Source organism: Schistocerca cancellata, chromosome 7 (assembly GCF_023864275.1).
Source record: "Schistocerca cancellata isolate TAMUIC-IGC-003103 chromosome 7, iqSchCanc2.1, whole genome shotgun sequence".
NCBI lineage: Eukaryota > Metazoa > Arthropoda > Insecta > Orthoptera > Acrididae > Schistocerca > Schistocerca cancellata.
The window spans coordinates 554,857,833-554,878,631 of NC_064632.1; the positions used below are offsets into that span (position 1 = coordinate 554,857,833).

Below are 20,799 nucleotides of genomic sequence, written 5' to 3' on the forward strand. Positions count from 1 at the left end.
CAGTGGTGCGTGGCGTTGCGATCAAGACCATTAATAGTTATAACACATAGAAAATGTGTACAGGGTGATTAAGTTTATTTCATGTCACAGAATGCAGACTACTTCATCTACACATATACTTTTATTGCTCCTAGAAGAAAGGCAAATATTTGCACAAAACAAATTGAAGCTAATTTTCACGTGTACAGTTGTCACACACCTTCAAGCTCTTGAACTATGAGGACACACTCACGAGCAGAGTAAGACTAAAGCTAATGTGTTTAACGTTTTGTAATGAATTTCTCCACTGTCAGTTTTCTGTAGGTATTCGATTTGCAGCGGCGAGCAGAGAGGTTTTTGCTGGTATGCACACTGCTTAAAACAATTAAGGAAACACGAAAGTCAACGTCCGGCATGTTAAATCAATTTTGATACAAACCGTACCTCTGGTCTTATTGCAAAGCTCTTCGCTTTTAGTGTATGCAACAGCTGAAGTCAATCCTCGTCTGTTGGGTGTGTTATGCACTGAAGTATTAGATGGCCTGTCAGAAGGAAATGAGTACCGCTGGCCAAGTGTTCTCCAGCGAGATACACAGATCGCTGTACGTTCCTTTCAACCAGGCACACACAATGCGACGTCATAATATATTGCAAGTGCTGTTTTATCCAAGAAGGATGGACTTTCCGTCTTGTTGCTGCAGATTCCAACATGTCTCCATCTGCCATCCATAGGTTGAGGAGCCGCTACAAGCAGACACGTCAGTACACAAGCCGAGTTGGACAAGGTCGCCGACGCAGTACAACGCCACCTGAATCTGGCCATCTCTGCGTTGGAGCCTCATACGAATACCGCCAGACCACTGCAAGACCACGTCAGAACAGCCACTGGAGCTGCTGGCTCGGATCAAACTGTAAGCAACAGGTTACGCGAAAGGACCTTACGACGCACTGCTTGTCGCGACATCTCGCAGCTCGGCTTCAGATCCGTCGTTCCCACGTATACTGGCCACTTCGTCACTGGCGAAACGTGTTATTCACAGACGAGCCCATATTTTGCTCTGACGCAAGGTGAGAACCGTGTCCGGGTGTTGAGCCATCGCGATGAGCGATAGCCGCCAAACGATGTCCAGAAAATCGACAGATGCAGCGGAGTTTGTATGGTGGTGTAGGGAGGGATCAGCGTCGACAACCGTTAGGACGTTATCGTTGTCTCACGGCCGTCTTACGTCCAGGCAGAACATCGAACAGACCTTGTTGGACCGCGTGGTGGCAGCTGCATGTGGCAGTGGCACTGAATTCCTTTTCGTGCGCGATAACGCCAGGGCCCACGTGGTGGCGTCACCAGGGATGTCTTGCACAGCAGGAGCATCGTAGTAATGCAGTGGCTAGCAGTGAGTCCGGACCTAAACTCCACCGAGCATGTGCGCGACATGCTCACTAGACGTGTCCGTGGTCGACATGTTCCAACACAGACCCTACAAGAGCTCTCAGAGACTCTCATCGAGAATGTGAACGGATACCACAGGATGACCTCGTAGACTTCCCACGTAGGTCTCAGGCGGTGATAAGAGCGCACATGCGCTACTAAAGCTCTGAAAGTCCAAAGCTCCCAGGATGACGAGATGAATGATCGTTTCCACTTTATTTTCGACACCTGTCGGTGCTTTCAGTTCTTGTTACATAAATGAACGAGTATCTAATGATGTTTTGTTGTTAATTAATATGTGAGGGATAAAGGTAAAATTTTGTAACATGCCCAGTCCTCAATTATTGCTCAGTGGAGTACAGCAGACGCTCGAGGTCATGTTCCCATAATTCTTTTGAGCAGTGTAGTAGAATCTTTTGACGTGACTTGTCACACACTGGCTCAGTCCTACAGCTGTAGTTATCTTTAGTGGAGAATAAACAGTTTGTCTCCCGAGCAGCCGGGCACGGCGAGTTGCCCTGGGGGGCGGCCCGGGTGTCTCACTGCCCCCACCGCCTAGTGGAAGGCCAAGGCGGCGGCGACGACGGCCACCAGCGTCGCGACGCTGGCGACGCAGCCGGCGGCGGCGGCCGACGCCTGCTTCCTGAGGCCCTCCGAGGCCGCGACGGTCAGCTGCCGCTCGAAGTCCTGCCGCAGCTGCGGCGCCTTGTCCACCAGCAGGAAGGACGGGTCCTGCAGAGTGTACGGCCGCCACTCCGGCACCCCGGCCACAGGACTGGCGGTTGTCTTCCTGCGGACACCACAGCGAGGTGCAGCTCAGAGACTACACGACAAATAACACGGCACACTTAAAAATACTCTCTAAAACAAAAAAACCAAAAAACGACACACCACGAAGGAGTTAAACAAACCAGTTGCAAATTGATAGCCATACAGGTAAAACGTAAAACTACGAGGGCAGTTCAATAAGTAATGCAACACATTTTTTTCTCGGCCAATTTTGGTTGAAAAAACCGGACATTTCTTGTGGAATATTTTCAACCATTCCCGCTTCGTCTCGTATAGTTTCATTGACTTCCGACAGGTGGCAGCGCTGTACGGAGCTGTTAAAATGGCGTCTGTAACGGATGTGCGTTGCAAACAACGGGCAGTGATCGAGTTTCTCTTGGCGGAAAACCAGGGCATCTCAGATTTTCATAGGCGCTTGCAGAATGTCTACGGTGATCTGGCAGTGGACAAAAGCACGGTGAGTCGTTGGGCAAATCGTGTGTCATCATCGCCGCAAGGTCAAGCAAGACTGTCTCATCTCCCGCGTGCGGGCCGGCCGTGCACAGCTGTGACTCCTGCAATGGCGTAGCGTGCGAACACACTCGTTCGAGATGATCGACGGATCACCATCAAACAACTCAGTGCTCAACTTGACATCTCTGTTGGTAGTGCTGTCACAATTGTTCACCAGTTGGGATATTCAAAGGTTTGTTCCCGCTGGGTCCCTCGTTGTCTAACCGAACACCATAAAGAGCAAAGGAGAACCATCTGTGCGGAATTGCTTGCTCGTCATGTGGCTGAGGGTGACAAATTCTTGTCAAAGATTGTTACAGGCGATGAAACATGGGTTCATCACTTCGAACCTGAAACAAAACGGCAATCAATGGAGTGGCGCCACACCCACTCCCCTACCAAGAAAAAGTTTAAAGCCATACCCTAAGCCGGTAAAGTTATGGTTACAGTCTTCTGGGACGCTGAAGGGGTTATTCTGTTCGATGTCCTTCCCCATGGTCAAACGATCAACTCTGAAGTGTATTGTGCTACTCTTCAGAAATTGAAGAAACGACTTCAGCGTGTTCGTAGGCACAAAAATCTGAACGAACTTCTCCTTCTTCATGACAACGCAAGACCTCACACAAGTCTTCGCACCCGAGAGGAGCTCACAAAACTTCAGTGGACCGCTCTTCCTCGTGCACCCTACAGCCCCGATCTCGCACCGTCGGATTTCCATATGTTTGGCCCAATGAAGGACGCAATCCGTGGGAGGCACTACGCGGATGATGAAGAAGTTATTGATGCAGTACGACGTTGGCTCCGACATCGACCAGTGGAATGGTGCCGTGCAGGCATACAGGCCCTCATTTCAAGGTGGCGTAAGGCCGTAGCATTGAATGGAGATTACGTTGAAAAATAGTGTTGTGTAGCTAAAAGATTGGGGAATAACCTGGTGTATTTCAATGCTGAATAAAACAACCCCTGTTTCAGAAAAAAAATGTGTTGCATTACTTATTGAACTGCCCTCGTATTAACTTTTGCAGTCGATGAATAGATGTGTGACGCTACAGCGCCATTTCACCGCGCAGTTCGCAATGCCAGTAACCTGGGGTCAGGTCCATATCATCGCGTAAAATCTTTGCGAATTTAATTCTGTACAGTCAGATAGACAGGCGCATGAGCGATACAGGTACACGTCATCATCAGACCAGATGGACTCAAAGAATGCGATTGGAGTAACCGGCGATACCCTCTACACTTGAATAGGAGCCACGCAACTATTCGAGGATGTTGGCGAGAATGGCTAAATCGTGGTTGCGCGCAGTATCATGATGGAACGTGACGACCGAGCAATCGTCAGAGACGCACTCAGATCCCCAGATTCACTATTATCATGGATCTGAAGTACAACTGGTACTTCAGTGAGCACGAGGATCATTACTAGGTGTCTGGAAGAAAGCGCCCATTGTGATGACTACCACTGACCTTATCACACGAACAGTCCCGTTGGCAGGGGTGTCAGGCACATTCGGCCTGCAACCTCACAGACTGAAGTAGAATTGTCTTCAGTGGTGTGGTGTGCGTACTGTAAGACCTTCGGTACACACACCATCAGATTATTTGACTTGTCGCTCAAACGAAGTAGGCGAGTGTCAGCAATATGTCTCGTGGTCTTATCATGGCGTGTTTATCTTCTGCCGTTAGGTCAAACGATAGAAATGCCACTTGCACGCTTAGAGTAGCAGATTGACGGTGACCAACTTTAAACAGAACTTGATTAATTTTCACACACATTTATTACAATAATAACAAGCATAAACCTTACTTAACTTGATTCTGGATGCTATTTACAATTGACAGTCTGAAGTTCCTATGGTCTTGGTACATTAATCTTATTCTCACATATCTCTGATACTTGACAAAGTGTCTATACATTTATCTTCATGGCTATGTACAGGAATATGATAAACTTCTTAGGTGCAGACTGAACTGGACTATAGACTGGTACAGACTAATGTAGACTGGTACAGACTGTTGCAGACAAATGTGGACTAATGCAGACTGACTGATCGGAGGTCTGTATACTCGTTATAATATCTCACGCATTCAGGTATCACTGCACAAGTGTGATCCATGAGGAGAAAAGGTTCTACGTTAGCAGCAATCTCACTGGCTGCGTTACATACTAATACGTGGATCGGTGGAAGCAGAATTTGGTCCGTCTCTAAGGCAGCGCCATCTCGTAGTGTGGAGATGGACGAGCGCTGCGCCTGCGCTGTTGTGCTTAGCGGGGCGCACTCTAGTGGTAAAGTTGTGTACGCGCTGACTACGCAGAACTATGTACATAACAAGTGATGTCCCAATTCTAACTGATGCCTGGAGACGCCCCGGATAATAGTGGGATACCAACCTGATTGTTGCGCGCCATACATCCTGACAACCAGGAGTGATGTTCCAGACTGAACTTGACTATAGACTGGTACAGACTAATGTAGACTGGTACGGACTGTTGAAGACAAATGCGGACTAATGCAGACTGACTGATCGGAGGTCTGTATACTCGTTATAATAACTCACGCGTTCAGGTATCACTGCGCAAGTGTGATCCATGAGGAGAAAAGGTTCTACGTTAGCAGAAATCTCATTGGCTGCGTTACATAATAATATGCGGATCGGTGGAAGCAGAATTTGGTCCATCTCTAAGGCAGCGCCATCTCGTAGTGTGGAGATGGACGAACGCTGCGCCTGCGCTGTTGTGCTCAGCGGGGCGCACTCTAGTGGGAAAGTAGTGTACACGCTGACTATGCGGAACTATGTACACAACAAGTGATGTCCCAATTCGAACTGATGTCTGGAGACGCCCCGGATAATAGTGGGATACCAACCTGATTGTCGCGCGCCATACATCCTGACAACCGGGAGTGATGTTCCAACGTGCCACTTCTTTTTGTAAGAGGACCCCTTTTCTTTTCATCTGTGGCAATCTTAGAGCACATTGGTACGTAAATAATATTGTACGTCCCCGTTTTGTCGCCCTTCTGGGCAAGCCATCCTGGGTTTGTCTTTCAACAAGATAATGCCCACCTGCACGCGGCGAGAGTCTCCACTGCTAATTTTCTTGCCTGCCAAACCCTACCTTGGCCAGCAAGATCGCCAAATCTCTCCCCACTTGAGAACGTTCGAATCACTACGAGCAGGCCCTGCTCGGTCCAGATTTTGACGATGTTAAGCACCAATTGGACAGAATTTAGCACGATATCCCTCAGGAGAGTGCCCGACAACTCATCAAAAATACCAAGCCGAGTGACTGCTTCAATAAGAGCGAGAGGTGGATCAATGCGTTATTGGTTTCCTCAATTTATGGAGCTCTTTATGTTGAATAAATCAACCAATTGTGCTGAAACTGTGATCCTTTGTTTGTCACGACATGTATGTCAAATGGTTCAAATGACTCTAGGCACTATCGGACTTAACAGCTGAGGTCATCAGTGCCCTAGAACTTAGAACTATTTAAACCTAACTAACCTAAGGACATCATACACACATCCATGCCCGAGGCAGGATTCGAACCTGCGATCGTAACGGTCGGCGGTTCCAGACTGTAGCGCCTAGAACCGCTCGGCCACTCCGGCCGGCCATGTATGTCACCTCTACCGATTTCCGTCTCTTTCGGATATCTTCTTCGTGGTGCGTCGTTTTTTTTACTTTGTCTTAGAGTGTATGGGTAGTCGAAATGACGTTTGCTAGGTTTCAGAAGAAACCACGTGCGTAAAACACAGCTAGCATTATTCGTCGACGATACTTAGCAATCAACATATTCGGGTGAATACGGGTATTCCACACTGATCCACTTTATCGACTACCAGCGAAGATAGAGTATATGAAGTACGATCCAAATACCGTGATATTCAAAAGTACCTCGAATTCAGAAGACAACTGCGCGAGAGCTGCAAAACATACAGAAAACTGATACATATGAGTGAACAGAACGTAAGTCCAAGTTTAGATTCCTGACATGGACCGTTAAGTAATTGCAGAGCGCACGACAATAGGACAGACGTGTTCACAAATTATCCTCTCCGTATTGTCGCAATGAGCCTACAGATACAAAATATAATGAACTGTTTTCCGAAGCGGACTGCTGTCACTACAGCCTACAGAGCAGCAATAAATTTCACGCACTTGCTCTTCCGTCCGTACCGACATTTGCCATGTCGCAAACAGTGCCCACATTGGACAGCTGTTACATGAGCTAAGAACCTGGATATACCTACGCGTGTCTGTTTTTTGTGTGTCTTGTACTTTACGTGCAGTCACCTTCTGCAACCCAGTCTCGAAATCATATTTGCTAAGTTTCAAGACTAGAAAAACACTCGCGTGGAAGACTACATCCTTTAGTCACATACGACATTTTCCAAACAATAGACGCAAGTGAATAGGTTGATTCCGTCTTTATGGAAATTCGAAACGGCGTTCGATATTGGGCCATATCGTCGCCTACTAACCAAGATAGAATCACAGGGAGTACCTTCGCAAATATATGACTGGCTCCAGGTATATTTTACTTATCAAAGCTCTTACGTTGCACCCTGCAACAGGAACGGAATAAACGTCAGGTGTGCGCGAGAAACGTAACAGCACCTCTGATCTTCTCAGTCCAGATAAACGATTTACCAGACAGGATCAGCAGCACTGTGAGGTTGTCTACTGACGCTACTGCTGGCACGGCAAAAAAATATCGCCGTTGCACGACCGTAAGGAACTGCAGGAAGATTTGGATTAAATTTCCACTAGTGCAATCAGTGGTAGCTCGCTTCGATGAAAAATAATGCCTATAATAAAGAGAAACAAACCGATATTATCCGATTGCAATATTAGTAACGGACAACTCGAGCTCATCTTTTTTTCCCTTTGTTTTGGAGAAATAGAGGGTGACCATAAAAGAATGTTGCAGTCATAAATTTTAATAGTGTTAACTGAAAACGTTGCACAGCGTCGTTCAAGTCACAACTGAAGAGTAACTCAAGCGGTTTTAGATAAGAGCGTACATGAGTGGTGTATTGCCGCTTGCAGTGCCATACACGCCTCATATACAGTTACCAAATAATGGCGACTCCTAAATGTAGAGCGTTTTGTGTTCTTCAGTTCGCCGCCGCGGTGGCCGAGCGGCTCTAGGCGCTTCAGCCCGGAACCGTGCAACTGCTACAGTCGCAGGTTCGAATCCTGCCTCGGGCATGGATGTGTGTGATGTCCTTAGGTTAGTTAGGTTTAAGTAGTTCTAAGTCTAGGGGACTGATGACGCCAGATGTTGTCCCATAGTGCTCAGAGCCATTTGAACCATTTGTTCTACAGTTCGCTAAGTGAATGGGTAATTTCAGTTCAACATACGTTTCGTTTAAAGTTTTCCTGTGACCCCCTATGCTATAAAAACATCTGCCGAAGTCATGGTCAGTTCGAAACGACCAATGTGTGTGTGTGTGTGTGTGTGTGTGTGTGTGTGTGTGTGTGGAAAGGGAAATGGACAGTACGACCTAAAGGGTTTGAAGAGGATGTTGACCTTGTCACAGCATCTTACCTTCGTCGTCATAAGAAATCTGTTCGGCAAGCAAGTCTTGAACTTCAGTCGCCAAAGGAGACAGTGTGGAAAGTTTTAATAAAACGTGTACAGATGCGCCCATACCAGCTACAGCTGGTACATGCTTCAAATCCAAATGACTAAGGTGTACGTTATAACTTTACAAGTGAAGTATTGCAGGGAAAAATGACTTACTTGATCGAATAGTGGTCATTGATAGGACAACTTTTCATATGTCGGAAGGTACATTCCCTCATATTCGTATCTGAGAGTCAGAACATCCTAATGAACCTGTATAGTACCAAGGAGAGGCCCCCAATTGAACGCTGTCTCAGCAACAAGCGTAGGGACTACTCATTGTTTTTTTTTTTTCGCTGAAGCTACTGCAACAGGGGTGAATTATCTGGATATGTTGCAGGAAGGGCTTTTTCCCCAACTGGAGTCGGTCTCCATACCTGAATGGTCAGTGTGGCTTAATCCGCGGTAGCTGAGTGATCAGCGCGACGGAATGTCAATCTTAAGAGTCCGAGTTCGACTCCCAGCTGGGTCGGAGATTTTCTCTGCTCAGGGATTGGGTGTTGTGTTGTCCTAATCATCATCATTTTATCCCCATCGACGCGCAAGCCGCCTAAGTGGCGTCAAATCGAAAGCCTTTCACCTGGCGAACGGTCTACCAGACGGGAGACCCCAGTCACACGACATTCACATTTATTTATTGTGGCTTAATGCTACGCGAGGGGCCCAGGTTTGATTCCCAGGCCGGCTGGTGGATTTTCTCTGCTCTGGGACTGGACGGTGTGTTGTCTTCACCATCATTTATTCCTGATCGACACGCAATTCGTCGAAGTAGCTTTACCTAAAAAGACTTTGACCAGGCAGCTGGGCTCCCCACAAGTGGGGGAACCTGCATATGCACACACATTATCATTATCCGCAATTAGAAAGTGAATCTATGAACCTAAGAACTTTATTTGGCACAAAGTTGGAGCCGCTTCCCATTGGCATCTCTTTGTACGAGAGTGGTTGAACGTCAAAGTTCCTGAACGTTAGATTGGTAGTACCGTCAATACGACATAGCTCATTTGCACTGACCTCCATGTTCACCTGACCTCACTCCAAGTGGTGTTTTTCCTTCGAAGCTTTATAAAAGATCGTGTCTACGTTTCGTCATTACATATGATTTTCCAGAGCTGAGACACAAAACTGAAGAGGCTATTACTTCCATTACTCAGGATTTGTTTACCACAGTGTGGGAAGAAGAGGATTTTGCCATTTAACTAAAACAGCACATAACAAGTATCTGTTAGAAAAACTAGATTAGTTCACTTTCTATTTCAGATATTATTTGTGGTGCATACTCGAAATCAAACTCCTATGGCCGAGCGGTTCTAGGCGCATCAGTCCGGACCCGCGCTGCTGCTACGGTCGCAGGTTCGAATCCTGTCTAGGAAATGGATGTGTGTGATGTCCTCAGGTTAGTTAGGTTCAAGTAGTCAAGGGGACTGATGACCTCAGATATTAAGTCCCATGGTGCTTAGAGCCATTTGAACCATTTTTGAAACTAAAATCTTACGATATACCACTGAAATTAGGACATTCTGTTGTGAACACTCTGTATTAAGAAGCAGTAAGGAATGGGGTGCTCACCTAAAATGAGTGGTAGGGCAGGTGAATGGAACACTTAGATTCGCTGGAATTCTTCTGGGAAAACGCAGTAAAAGTGTAGAGGAATTTACATGCAATACAGTTATGTTCCTCTGTTCTGGTGTTCTGTCCAGTAGGCAACATACTAGACGTGAAACGATTTCAGATCCGTGCTGGCAGGATCGCAACATGTCGCTAGAGCCCGGAAATTCTGGGGGAACTGCTGTGGGAGTCCTTGAGAAACAGACGTCGAAGTTCCCGCGAAATTTAAGGAATCTGTTTTCGAAGAAGGCTGCGTGACGTTTAAACCGAGGACTCCTAAGTGGAGGCGGTTCATTGAACACGCATCTGTTTATGTCCCTTAGTCTCTGCCCAAATAAAGTCATAAAAAGTTTTCCCTTTGTCTTATTGTTTATTGAATATTGTGTGAATGTTTAGTGGCAATAAATTTGATACAAAACACCTGCTTTGGACGAAAGAAATGAAGATTTGGAAGTATAAAAAGAAACAGTAAATAGTGGTGTGCGAAAAAATGTGGTGTGCAAAACATGAGAAATGCATAGTGCTGCAGAACAACTAAAAATTGGACAACAAATACCAGTGTCTAAAGAAGAAAAACAGGAAGGACGAGCTAGCAGACGGCATTTCCCGATGTAAACGAGAAATCAAGAGGAAATCACCATCACTGATGACACTTTACCTCAATAAAGCGAAAAGCACCTGGTAAAAAAAATACGCATTTTTGTAGTTGCGACGACAGAACAAAAGTACCCTCAAGAGTTTTAATATGGGTTCAACTAACTGGCCCTCCTGGTTTACACGATGCAGAAATTTTTTCTATATAACTTTTTTTTATTTCCCTCCTCTACAAAGTCTATGTTTCCTGTTGGGTGGTATTCTTAATATTCTCAACAATCAGTTTATTTTCAGAGGAAGTTGTTGTTGATGGCATTCAGCTGTGATTTATCTTGTGTACTCCGAGTAAGTTAGGTCAGTTCCCTGTTATTCACACCGAGACTCAGAAATGTCTAAAAGAATACCTGGATCATCTTTAGAAACAATTCTGAACGATATTTTTGGATGAAGATTCTAATTCAGGGAACTAAAATGAATATGAAGCTGGTGTTATGGTGTATGACTGAGTTCGAGAAAGTGAAGTGGCCATTAGAGACAATAATGAAGATAATGTAGATTCAGGTACCGGCCATGAGGATGTGACTGTGGCCAAGCCTTGAAGAAAGTATGTAATCACACGGCCCAGAATACGTAGGAGATTTCCTGCAAATACAGTGAAGGAGCAGGCTGGAGTGACTCCAGTCGGCGAAGCCTTAATATTAAATTTTACATCTGACATCACGGACGTTATAAATGAAGAGGCACTTAGCCTAAATGTTACTTCTACTAATGAGAGAGAATTGTATGCCTTTACAGGAATACTCATACTTACAGGTGCACATAAGAACAATTCTGTCGATATACACGATGTCCCATCAAAACTAATTTGTCAGCCTGTTTAGAAGGCTATTATGGCAAGAGAACATTTCAGGGTACTTATTAGAATCATTAGGTCTGATGACAAAACTGAAAAATGGTTCAAATGGCTCTGAGCAGTATGAGACTTAACATCTAAGGTCATCAGTCCCCTTGAACTTGGAACTATTTAAACCTAACTAACCTAAGGACATCACACACATCCATGCCCGAGGCAGGATTAGAACCTGCGACCGTAGCGGTCGCACGGTTCCAGACTGACGCGCTTAGAACCGCTCGGCCACTTCGGCCGGCTGATGTCAGCTTCCTTTCTTTGCTGGCAGGTAGTTTTGTCAGGTTCACAGCAATCCGTAAAAAATATCACAAAGCGAACGATAGGGTTCCACTACTGTATAAACCAAGAGGGCACCTCACGACGGAGAAACTCAGCTTCGTAAGAGGACGCTGCCACTTCAAAGTATTTATGAAGGAGAATTCGGACAAGTCTTGCATCCTTACATGTATGATGTCAGCCGCAGCACACAGATACGTCACGAATATGAAATCCTAAGTAGTTAAAGTACAGTGTCTGTTCAAGGAAGAATGAGGTTCAGCAGCTGCCGTCAAACAACTGGCAGTGCCTGTGAAAAATGCTGGTCGTAATATTACTACAGACCGATACCACACATCGGTAAATTTGGAGGAGGAGTACAAAGTTACTGTAGTAGGAACTCTCCAATCAAACAGGAACCATATTCCAGACACAATGAAGAACACATCATATCGAAAGCTATATTCGTCATTGATCTTATTCACAGAACCAACAACAAGCTGGCCACCAGTTACTTTGATACCATACATAACAAAAACATACCTAAGAAAAACTTGCTGATGTTATCAACAGTGCACCAAGACGAAGACGCTGAAGGAGGAGAGAAGATTAAAACCCGTATAAATTTATATTATAAATCAGCTACAGGTGGATCTGATACCATTCATCAAATGGCTCCTATGTACACCTGCAAGAGTGAAAGATAGGGGTGACCCCTGTCAGAATTTTACGCTGTGCTGTCAGCCCAACGACCATTTTCGTCCAGTAACGTCCAAGATGGAGTGATAAGAAGGACAACAAACGGAAACCTTTTCACCTGCAAGTTGGGCTGGAACTAGTGAACCAACACGTAGCATAAAGAAATACTGCTGTAAGAGGTTTAAAATGGCTCTGAGCACTATGGGACTCAACTTCTGAGGTCATCAGTCCCCTAGAACTTAGAACACATCCATGCCCAAGGCAGGATTCGAACCTGCGACCGTAGCGGTCGCGTGGTTCCAGACTATAGCGCCTAGAACCGCTCGGCCACCCCGGCCGGCTACTGTAAGAGGGTTATCTAACCAAATTGTTCAGTCAGTGGAAAGTTTCTACAAAAGAAAACCAAAGAAGTGAAAACACACGCAGATTAGTCTCCTGCAGGGGAAACCGGTGCCGTGTTTGTGTAAAAGTAAAGCTAAAACAGAGAAGGAGAAGTACAACAATCTAAGTACATCAGGACAGCATTTTGGAAAGCGCAATAACCATGTACTTAACGCACAGTCAGAAAGAGATGTGAAGTGTGTCTCCTGCCTTGAAGTGGAGAACTTAATGCAGCTTGTTGGCATTGTATGTTGTATTGTAATATGACAGTTTTTTACTGACTCGGACTAACATTCATAACTGTCAACAACATTCGTGAGTTACTGCCTAAGTTGAAATATAAAAATCTTCTGAAAGCTGTAATTTTTCATCAGTAGACTGTTTTAATACCAGTAGGTTCACCGAATACACCCTTCGGCATCTACGTTGAAAAGAAAAAAAAAAAAAAGCTTGGGCGTCCTAGGGTGAAGACTGCGGAGTCATGATACACTCCTGGAAATGAAAAAAAGAACACATTGACACCGGTGTGTCAGACCCACCATACTTGCTCCGGACACTGCGAGAGGGCTGTACAAGCAATTATCACACGCACGGCACAGCGGACACACCAGGAACCGCGGTGTTGGCCGTCGAATGGCGCTAGCTGCGCAGCATTTGTGCACCGCCGCCGTCAGTATCAGCCAGTTTGCCGTGGCATACGGAGCTCCATCGCAGTCTTTAACACTAGTAGCATGCCGCGACAGCGTGGACGTGAACCGTATGTGCAGTTGACGGACTTTGAGCGAGGGCGTATAGTGGACATGCGGGAGGCCGGGTGGACGTACCGCCGAATTGCTCAACACGTGGGGCGTGAGGTCTCCACAGTACATCGATGTTGTCGACAGTGGTCGGCGGAAGGTGCACGTGCCCGTCGACCTGGGACCGGACCGCAGCGACGCACGGATGCACGCCAAGACCGTAGGATCCTACGCAGTGCCGTAGGGGACCGCACCGCCACTTCTCAGCAAATTAGGGACACTGTTGCTCCTGGGGTATCGGCGAGGACCATTCGCAACCGTCTCCATGAAGCTGGGCTACGGTCCCGCACACCGTTAGGCCGTCTTCCGCTCACGCCCCAACATCGTGCAGCCCGCCTCCAGTGGTGTCGCGACAGGCGTGAATGGAGGGACGAATGGAGACGTGTCGTCTTCAGCGATGAGAGTCGCTTCTGCCTTGGTGCCAATGATGGTCGTATGCGTGTTTTGCGCCGTGCAGGTGAGCGCCACAATCAGGACTGCATACGACCGAGGCACACAGGGCCAACACCCGGCATCATGGTGTGGGGAGCGATCTCCTACACTGGCCGTACACCACTGGTGATCGTCGAGGGGACACTGAATAGTGCACAGTACATCCAAACCGTCATCGAACCCATCGTTCTACCATTCCTAGACCGGCAAGGGAACTTGCTGTTCCAACAGGACAATGCACGTCCGCATGTATCCCGTGCCACCCAACGTGCTCTAGAAGGTGTAAGTCAACTACCCTGGCCAGCAAGATCTCCGGATCTGTCCCCCATTGAGCATGTTTGGGACTGGATGAAGCGTCGTCTCACGCGGTCTGCACGTCCAGCACGAACGCTGGTCCAACTGAGGCGCCAGGTGGAAATGGCATGGCAAGCCGTTCCACAGGACTACGTCCAGCATCTCTACGATCGTCTCCATGGGAGAATAGCAGCCTGCATTGCTGCGAAAGGTGGATATACACTGTACTAGTGCCGACATTGTGCATGCTCTGTTGCCTGTGTCTATGTGCCTGTGGTTCTGTCAGTGTGATCATGTGATGTATCTGACCCCAGGAATGTGTCAATAAAGTTTCCCCTTCCTGGGGCAATGAATTCACGGTGTTCTTATTTCAATTTCCAGGAGTGTATATAGCATTAGAAAAAGGGTAGCAACCGGAACGCTCAAATTGCGTAGCTTGGCAGGCAACTGTCGAACGAGGCAGCCAATTCTTCGGAACAATGGCACTGTGTAGCCCAGCGCTCACGCCGAGAACGCATTTCTGCATCGGTGCCGTGTTATTTTCTGCGAGCCCAGCCGAATATTCCTGAACTCCTCGTCATACGAAAATATCCATTACATTGACAAACGCTGTAAATAACTTGCACTGAGGTGACAAGAGTTATGGGATACCTCCTAACGTAGTATCGGACCTCGTTTGGTCTGGCCGACTTCAGCAACTCGACATGGCACGGACTGAACATGTCGTTGGAAGCCCCTGCAGGAATATTGGGCCATGCTAACTCTATAGCCGCCCATAACAGCGAAAGTATTGCCCGAGCAGAATTATCTACACGAATTGACCTAACGATTGCGTCGCGTATGTGTTCGATGGGATTAACGTCGTGCAATCTGGATATTCAAACCATTCCCTCGACTAGTCTAGAATCTACATCTACATCCATACTCCGCAAGCCACCTGACGGTGTGTGGCGGAGGGTACCTTGAGTACCTCTATCGGTTCTCCCTTCTATTCCAGTCTCGTATTGTTCGTGGAAGGAAGGATTGTCTGTATGCCTCTGTGTGGGCTCTAATCTCTCTGATTTTATCCTCATGGTCTCTTCGGGAGATATACGTAGGAGGGAGCAATATACTGCTTGACTCTTCGGTGAAGGTATGTTCTCGAAATTTTTAACAAAAGCCCGTACCGAGCTACTGAGCGTCTGTCCTGCAGAGTCTTCCACTGGAGTTTATCTATCATCTCCGTAACGCTTTCGCGATTACTAAATGATCCTGTAACGAAGCGCGCTGCTCTCCGTTGGATCTTCTCTATATCTTCTATCAACCCTATCTGGTACGGATCCCACACTGCTGAGCAGTATTCAAGCAGTGGGCGAACAAGCGTACTGTAACCTACTTCCTTTGTTTTCGGATTGCATTTCCTTAGGATTCTTCCAATGAATTCTTCCAATGAATCTCAGTCTGGCATCTGCTTTACCGACGATCAACATTATGTGATCATTCCATTTTAAATCACTCCTAATGCGTACTCCCAGATAATTTATGGTATTAACTGCTTCCAGTTGCTGACCTGCTATATTGTAGCTAAATATAAGGTATCTTCCTTCTATGTATTCGCAGCAGATTACACTTGTCTACATTGAGATTCAATTGCCATTCCCTGCACCATGCGTCAATTCGCTGCAGATCCACCGGCATTTCAGTACAATTTTCCATTGTTACAACCTCTCGATACACCACAGCATCATCTGCAAAAAGCCTCAGTGAACTTCCGATGTCATCCACCACGTCATGTATGTATATTGTGAATAGCAACGGTCCTATGACACTCCCCTGCGGCACACCTGAAATCACTCTTACTTCGGAAGACTTCTCTCCATTAAGAATGACACGCTGTGTCCTGTTATCTAGGAACTCCTCAATCCAATCACACAATTGGCCTGATAGTCCATATGCTCCTACTTTGTTCATTAAACGACTGTGGGGAACTGTATCGAACGCCTTGCGGAAGTCAAGAAACACGGCATCTACCTGTGAACCCGTGTCTATGGTCCTCTGAGTCTCGTGGACGAATAGCGCGAGCTGAGTTTCACATGACCGTCTTTTTCGAAACCCATGCTGATTCCTACAGAGTAGATTTCTAGTCTCCAGAAAATTCATTATACTCTAACACAATACGTGTTACAAAATTCTACAACTGATCGACGTTAGAGATACAGGTCTATAGTTCTGCACATCTGTTTGATGTCCCTTCTTGAAAACGGGGATGACCTGTGCCCTTTTCCAATCCTTTGGAACGCTACGCTCTTCTAGAGACCTACGGTACACCGCTGCAAGAAGGGGGGCAAGTTCCTTCGCGTACTCTGTGTAAAATCGAACTGGTATCCCATCAGGTCCAGCGGCCTTTCCTCTTTTGAGCTATTTTAATTGTTTCTCTATCCCTCTGTCGTCTATTTCGATATCTACCATCTGTGCGACAATCTAGAGGAGGAACTACAGTGCAGTCTTTCTCCGTGAAACAACTTTGGAAAAAGACATTTAGTATTTCGGCCTTTAGTCTGTCATCCTCTGTTTCAGTACCATTTTGATCACAGAGTGTCTGGATATTTTGTTTTGATCCACCTACCGCTTTGACATAAGACCAAAATTTCTTAGGATTTTCTGCCAAGTCAGTACACAGAACTTTACTTTCGAATTCATTGAACGCCTCTCGCATAGCCCTCCTCACACTACAATTCGCTTCGCGTAATTTTTGTTTGTCTGCAAGGCTTTGGCTTCAAACCAATAGCGAACAATTGTGGCTCGCTCACATCATTGTTCAGGAATATGAATGGCTAAAATGGTCTCTAAGTAGCCGAAAATAATTATTTCCAGTTGATGATCACTTCAGTTGGACCAGAAGACCCAGTCCGTTTCACGAAAACACAGCGCACACCATTATCGAGCCACCACCAGCTTGCACAGCGTCTTGTTGACAACTGGGGTCCATGGCCTCAGGAGTTTGCGCTATCCTCGAACCCTACCATCAGCTGTTACCAACTGAAATCGGGACTCATCTGACCGGGCCAGTGCTTTCCAGTCGTCGAGGGTCAAACTGATATGATCTCGAGTCCAGGAGACGCGCTGAAGGCTGTACTCGCGTCGGTAACGGATACTTTAGTCGCAAGTCCCACATAGATAGTTCACGCAGTGTTGCTTGTCTGTTAGCACTGACAACTCTGCGCAGACTCCGCTACTCTCAGTCGTTAACTGAAGACCGTCAGCCACTGCGTTGTCCGTGGTGAGAGGTAGTGCCTGGAATTTGGTGTTCTCGGCACTCTCTTGACGCTGTTGATCTCCGAGTGTTGAATTCCTTAACGATTTCCGAATTGGAATGTCCCACGCATCTAGTTCCAACAACCATTGCACATCCAAAGCTTCATAATTCTTGTCGTGTGGTCGTAATCACGTCGAAAACCTGCTCACGTCAGTCAACTGAGAACAATGACAGCTCCGCTAATGCACTGCCTTTTTATACCTTTCGTGCGAGAGACTACCGCCATCTGTATACCTGTATATCATTACACCATGACTTTAGTCGTCAGCACTGCTTACAGGACATTAGCATTGCTATTACGATTTCTCGAAAGGGCGGTATTTCGAAAGCCATTTGAAGTTTACTGAATTAAGCACGGAGAGACCGTAACGCTCCCTCCTGCGGCTTGGACCCTTCCGACGATTGTTCCAGAGCCAATGGGCATATGTCCTACGGAGCGTAAAACGTTGATTCATCTGAAAAGGCCACCTGTCACCATTCAATGGACGCGCGGTTCCGGTTTTTGAGTCGTAATTGGAGTTAGTGGCGTGTAAATTTCAGCCTTCGTCGCCGATGAACAGTGGTCAGCACAGGCGCAAGAACCAGGCGCCTGAACGGTCGTTGACAAGACGCTGTTGGCAGCTCCTTTGTTCATCTGGGCGGTCAGCTGCTAAACTGTTGCACCACGGTTGCCTCGGCACCGGTTTTGGACAGCGCCATTTTGCCATGCACTGTCTATAACCACAGCGACACGTGAACAGTTTACAAACGCCGGCCGTGGTGGCCGAGCGTTTCTAGGCACTTCAGTTCGGAACCGCGCGACTGCTACGGTCGCAGGTTCGAATCCTGCCTCGGGCATGGATGTGTGTGATGTTCTTAAGTTAGTTAGGTTTAAGTAGGTCTAAGTTCTAGGGGACTGATGACCTCAAGTTGTTAAGTCCCATAGTGCTCAGAGCCAACAGTTTACAAACTTAGCCATTTTGGAAATGCTTCAAACTTTGCCCCAAAAGTAAATGATCATGCCCTTTTGGGTGACGGACAAATCGCTCCATTTCCGCATTACGACAACGACTGCACTGTTTTCCGCGTCCCCCCGACATTGTTATACGGAGTGGTCCATTGATCGTGACCAGGCCCAATATCTCACGAAATAAGCGTCACACGAAAAAACTGCAAAGAACGAAACTTGCCTAGCGTGAAGGGGGAAACCAGATGGCGCTATGGCTGGCCCGCTAGATGGCGCTGCCATAGGTCAAACGGACATCAACTGCGTTTTTTTAAGTAGGAGTCACCATTTTTATTGCATATTCGTCTAGTACGTAAAGAAATATGAATGTTTTAGTTGGACCACTTTTTTCGCTTTGTGATAGATGGCGCTGAGATACCCGATTCTCGCACAATTTGTCTGCTACTGATGTGCGAATTAGCCGCGACAGCATACTAATACAACGTAGTGGATGTTAGAATGTGTAACAAATGTACACACTAGTGGCTCCCGGGTCAAGTATGGTTACTTTATGTGTCGTTACTTTATGTCGCTCTGTTCACGACCAGTAAAATCTTAATTAGGGAAGTTACTGTAAAACCGAAAATGAAAATAAAGAATAATAATTCACAACGTGAAGATAGCATCGGAAGCATTGCCTGTATGTTGTTTCATAAACTTCATTTTGTGAATACTTTTTAAACCCTCCTGTTTCTAGGCAGATGCGGCCCATTCTACGGTCTACATCTACATCTACATCTACATGGTTACTCTGCAATTCACACTTTATTTAAATTGACAATTGATTAGTTTTCATTGAGATTATTGCGTACCCGTAAATGACGAAGTTGGCCACAAGTTGTACCATTTTCTCCGATACGCTGTCTTCTTCGGCTGTCAAGTTTAAGTTGGGCTGAGGGAACAGGTATGGAAAATCTCCGCCATGACCCACCGCTGAAAAAGATAAAAATAATTCAGACATTACCTCGTGAAAAGTGTGTTCCTAATGTAAATATTGACTGTAATACACTAATACATGTAATTCATTATAGAATGCAGTTGATTTTCCAGTAATCTTCTTCATACTGTAATGAAAAAAACGATTAACACATGTATATTGGGCCTGTAATTTTAGTACTTTGTGACACAGATTGGGCATGTTAAAATCATTTTTAACTATACAGGGTGTATCAAAAAGATTCATCCGATTTAAAAAATAATTTCTGTATTGAAATCCTCATTGAAAGAGCGTCGAAAAATGACATTATCTGATCTCGTTCCTAGAGCTCAAGGGGTTTGTGCCACATCTTCCCCGGGTGCAGTGAAACAACAGAGGGACTCGCAGCATACTGCTCCAGACTTTCCGCCTTTACTCTCGCAGCACGGTCCTGAAATTGTTGTTGCCAAGCCGGAAGTGCCCGCAGTGCAACATGGGAAAGGTCGTAGTAGGATGGTGAGGAGTCGGATACGACTGCTCTCCACCCACTCCACCCTTAACTAACATTGTCGATTGATGTATCTTGTAGTGTTGAGTCCTGCATTCCTGATGCGGTGAACGGTGCAGAAACAGCTACTGAGGTCTCTAGTGGCTATCCTGACATTCCTCCCGTGGTTCAAGCAACTCCTCCGGAACCATCCATGGATAGGGAAGTCGCTGAGCCATCTCCTGTTCCAACGATTCAACAACAGCAAATTGGAGAGCACCTAAAATCACCTCTGCCTTTATACCAGCTATTCAGGTGAGGTCGGAATGCCCAAATGTTCTTATTCGAGTGTAGGCGATTCGTGGCCGGGAAATCTCACTTGTCGAGCCAGATATTGTTGTGCCTGACCCTTCTCTCGTGCATCAATCTGAACTGCAAAAGCCCCATTCCGTGGAGTGGGCCTCTGCGGCTCCTGCACTACTGGCCATTAGAATTGCTACACCAAGAAGAAATGCAGATGACAAACGGGTATTCATTGGACAAATATAATATACTAGAACTGACATGTGATTACATTTTCAAGCAATTTGGGTGCAGAGATCCTGAGAAATCAGTAACCAGAACAACCACCTCTGGCCGTAATAACGCCCTTGATACCCCTGGGCATTGAGACAAACAGAGCTTGGATAGGGTGTACAGGTACTGCTGCCCACGCAGCTTCAACACGATACCACATTTCATCAGGAGCAGTGACTGGCGTATTGTGACGAGCCAGTTGCTCGACCACCATTGACTGACCAGGCGTTTTCAATTGGTGAAAGATCT

The 20,799-nt window shown here is 46.4% G+C and overlaps 1 protein-coding gene across 1 annotated transcript in view; it reads right to left on the bottom strand.

Moving 5' to 3' along the window:
* Window positions 1-1,551: 1,551 nt before the first annotated feature.
* Window positions 1,552-20,799, bottom strand: part of LOC126091912 (cholinesterase 2-like) — a 257,842-nt gene continuing 238,594 nt past the window's right edge. The window contains exons 11-12 of the mRNA XM_049907227.1: window positions 19,384-19,504; window positions 1,552-2,195 (exon numbers count right to left, since the gene is read on the bottom strand). Of these exons, the coding sequence (XP_049763184.1) occupies window positions 1,961-2,195; window positions 19,384-19,504 (356 nt within the window). The 3' untranslated portion in view covers window positions 1,552-1,960. The remainder of the gene's footprint in view (window positions 2,196-19,383; window positions 19,505-20,799) is intronic.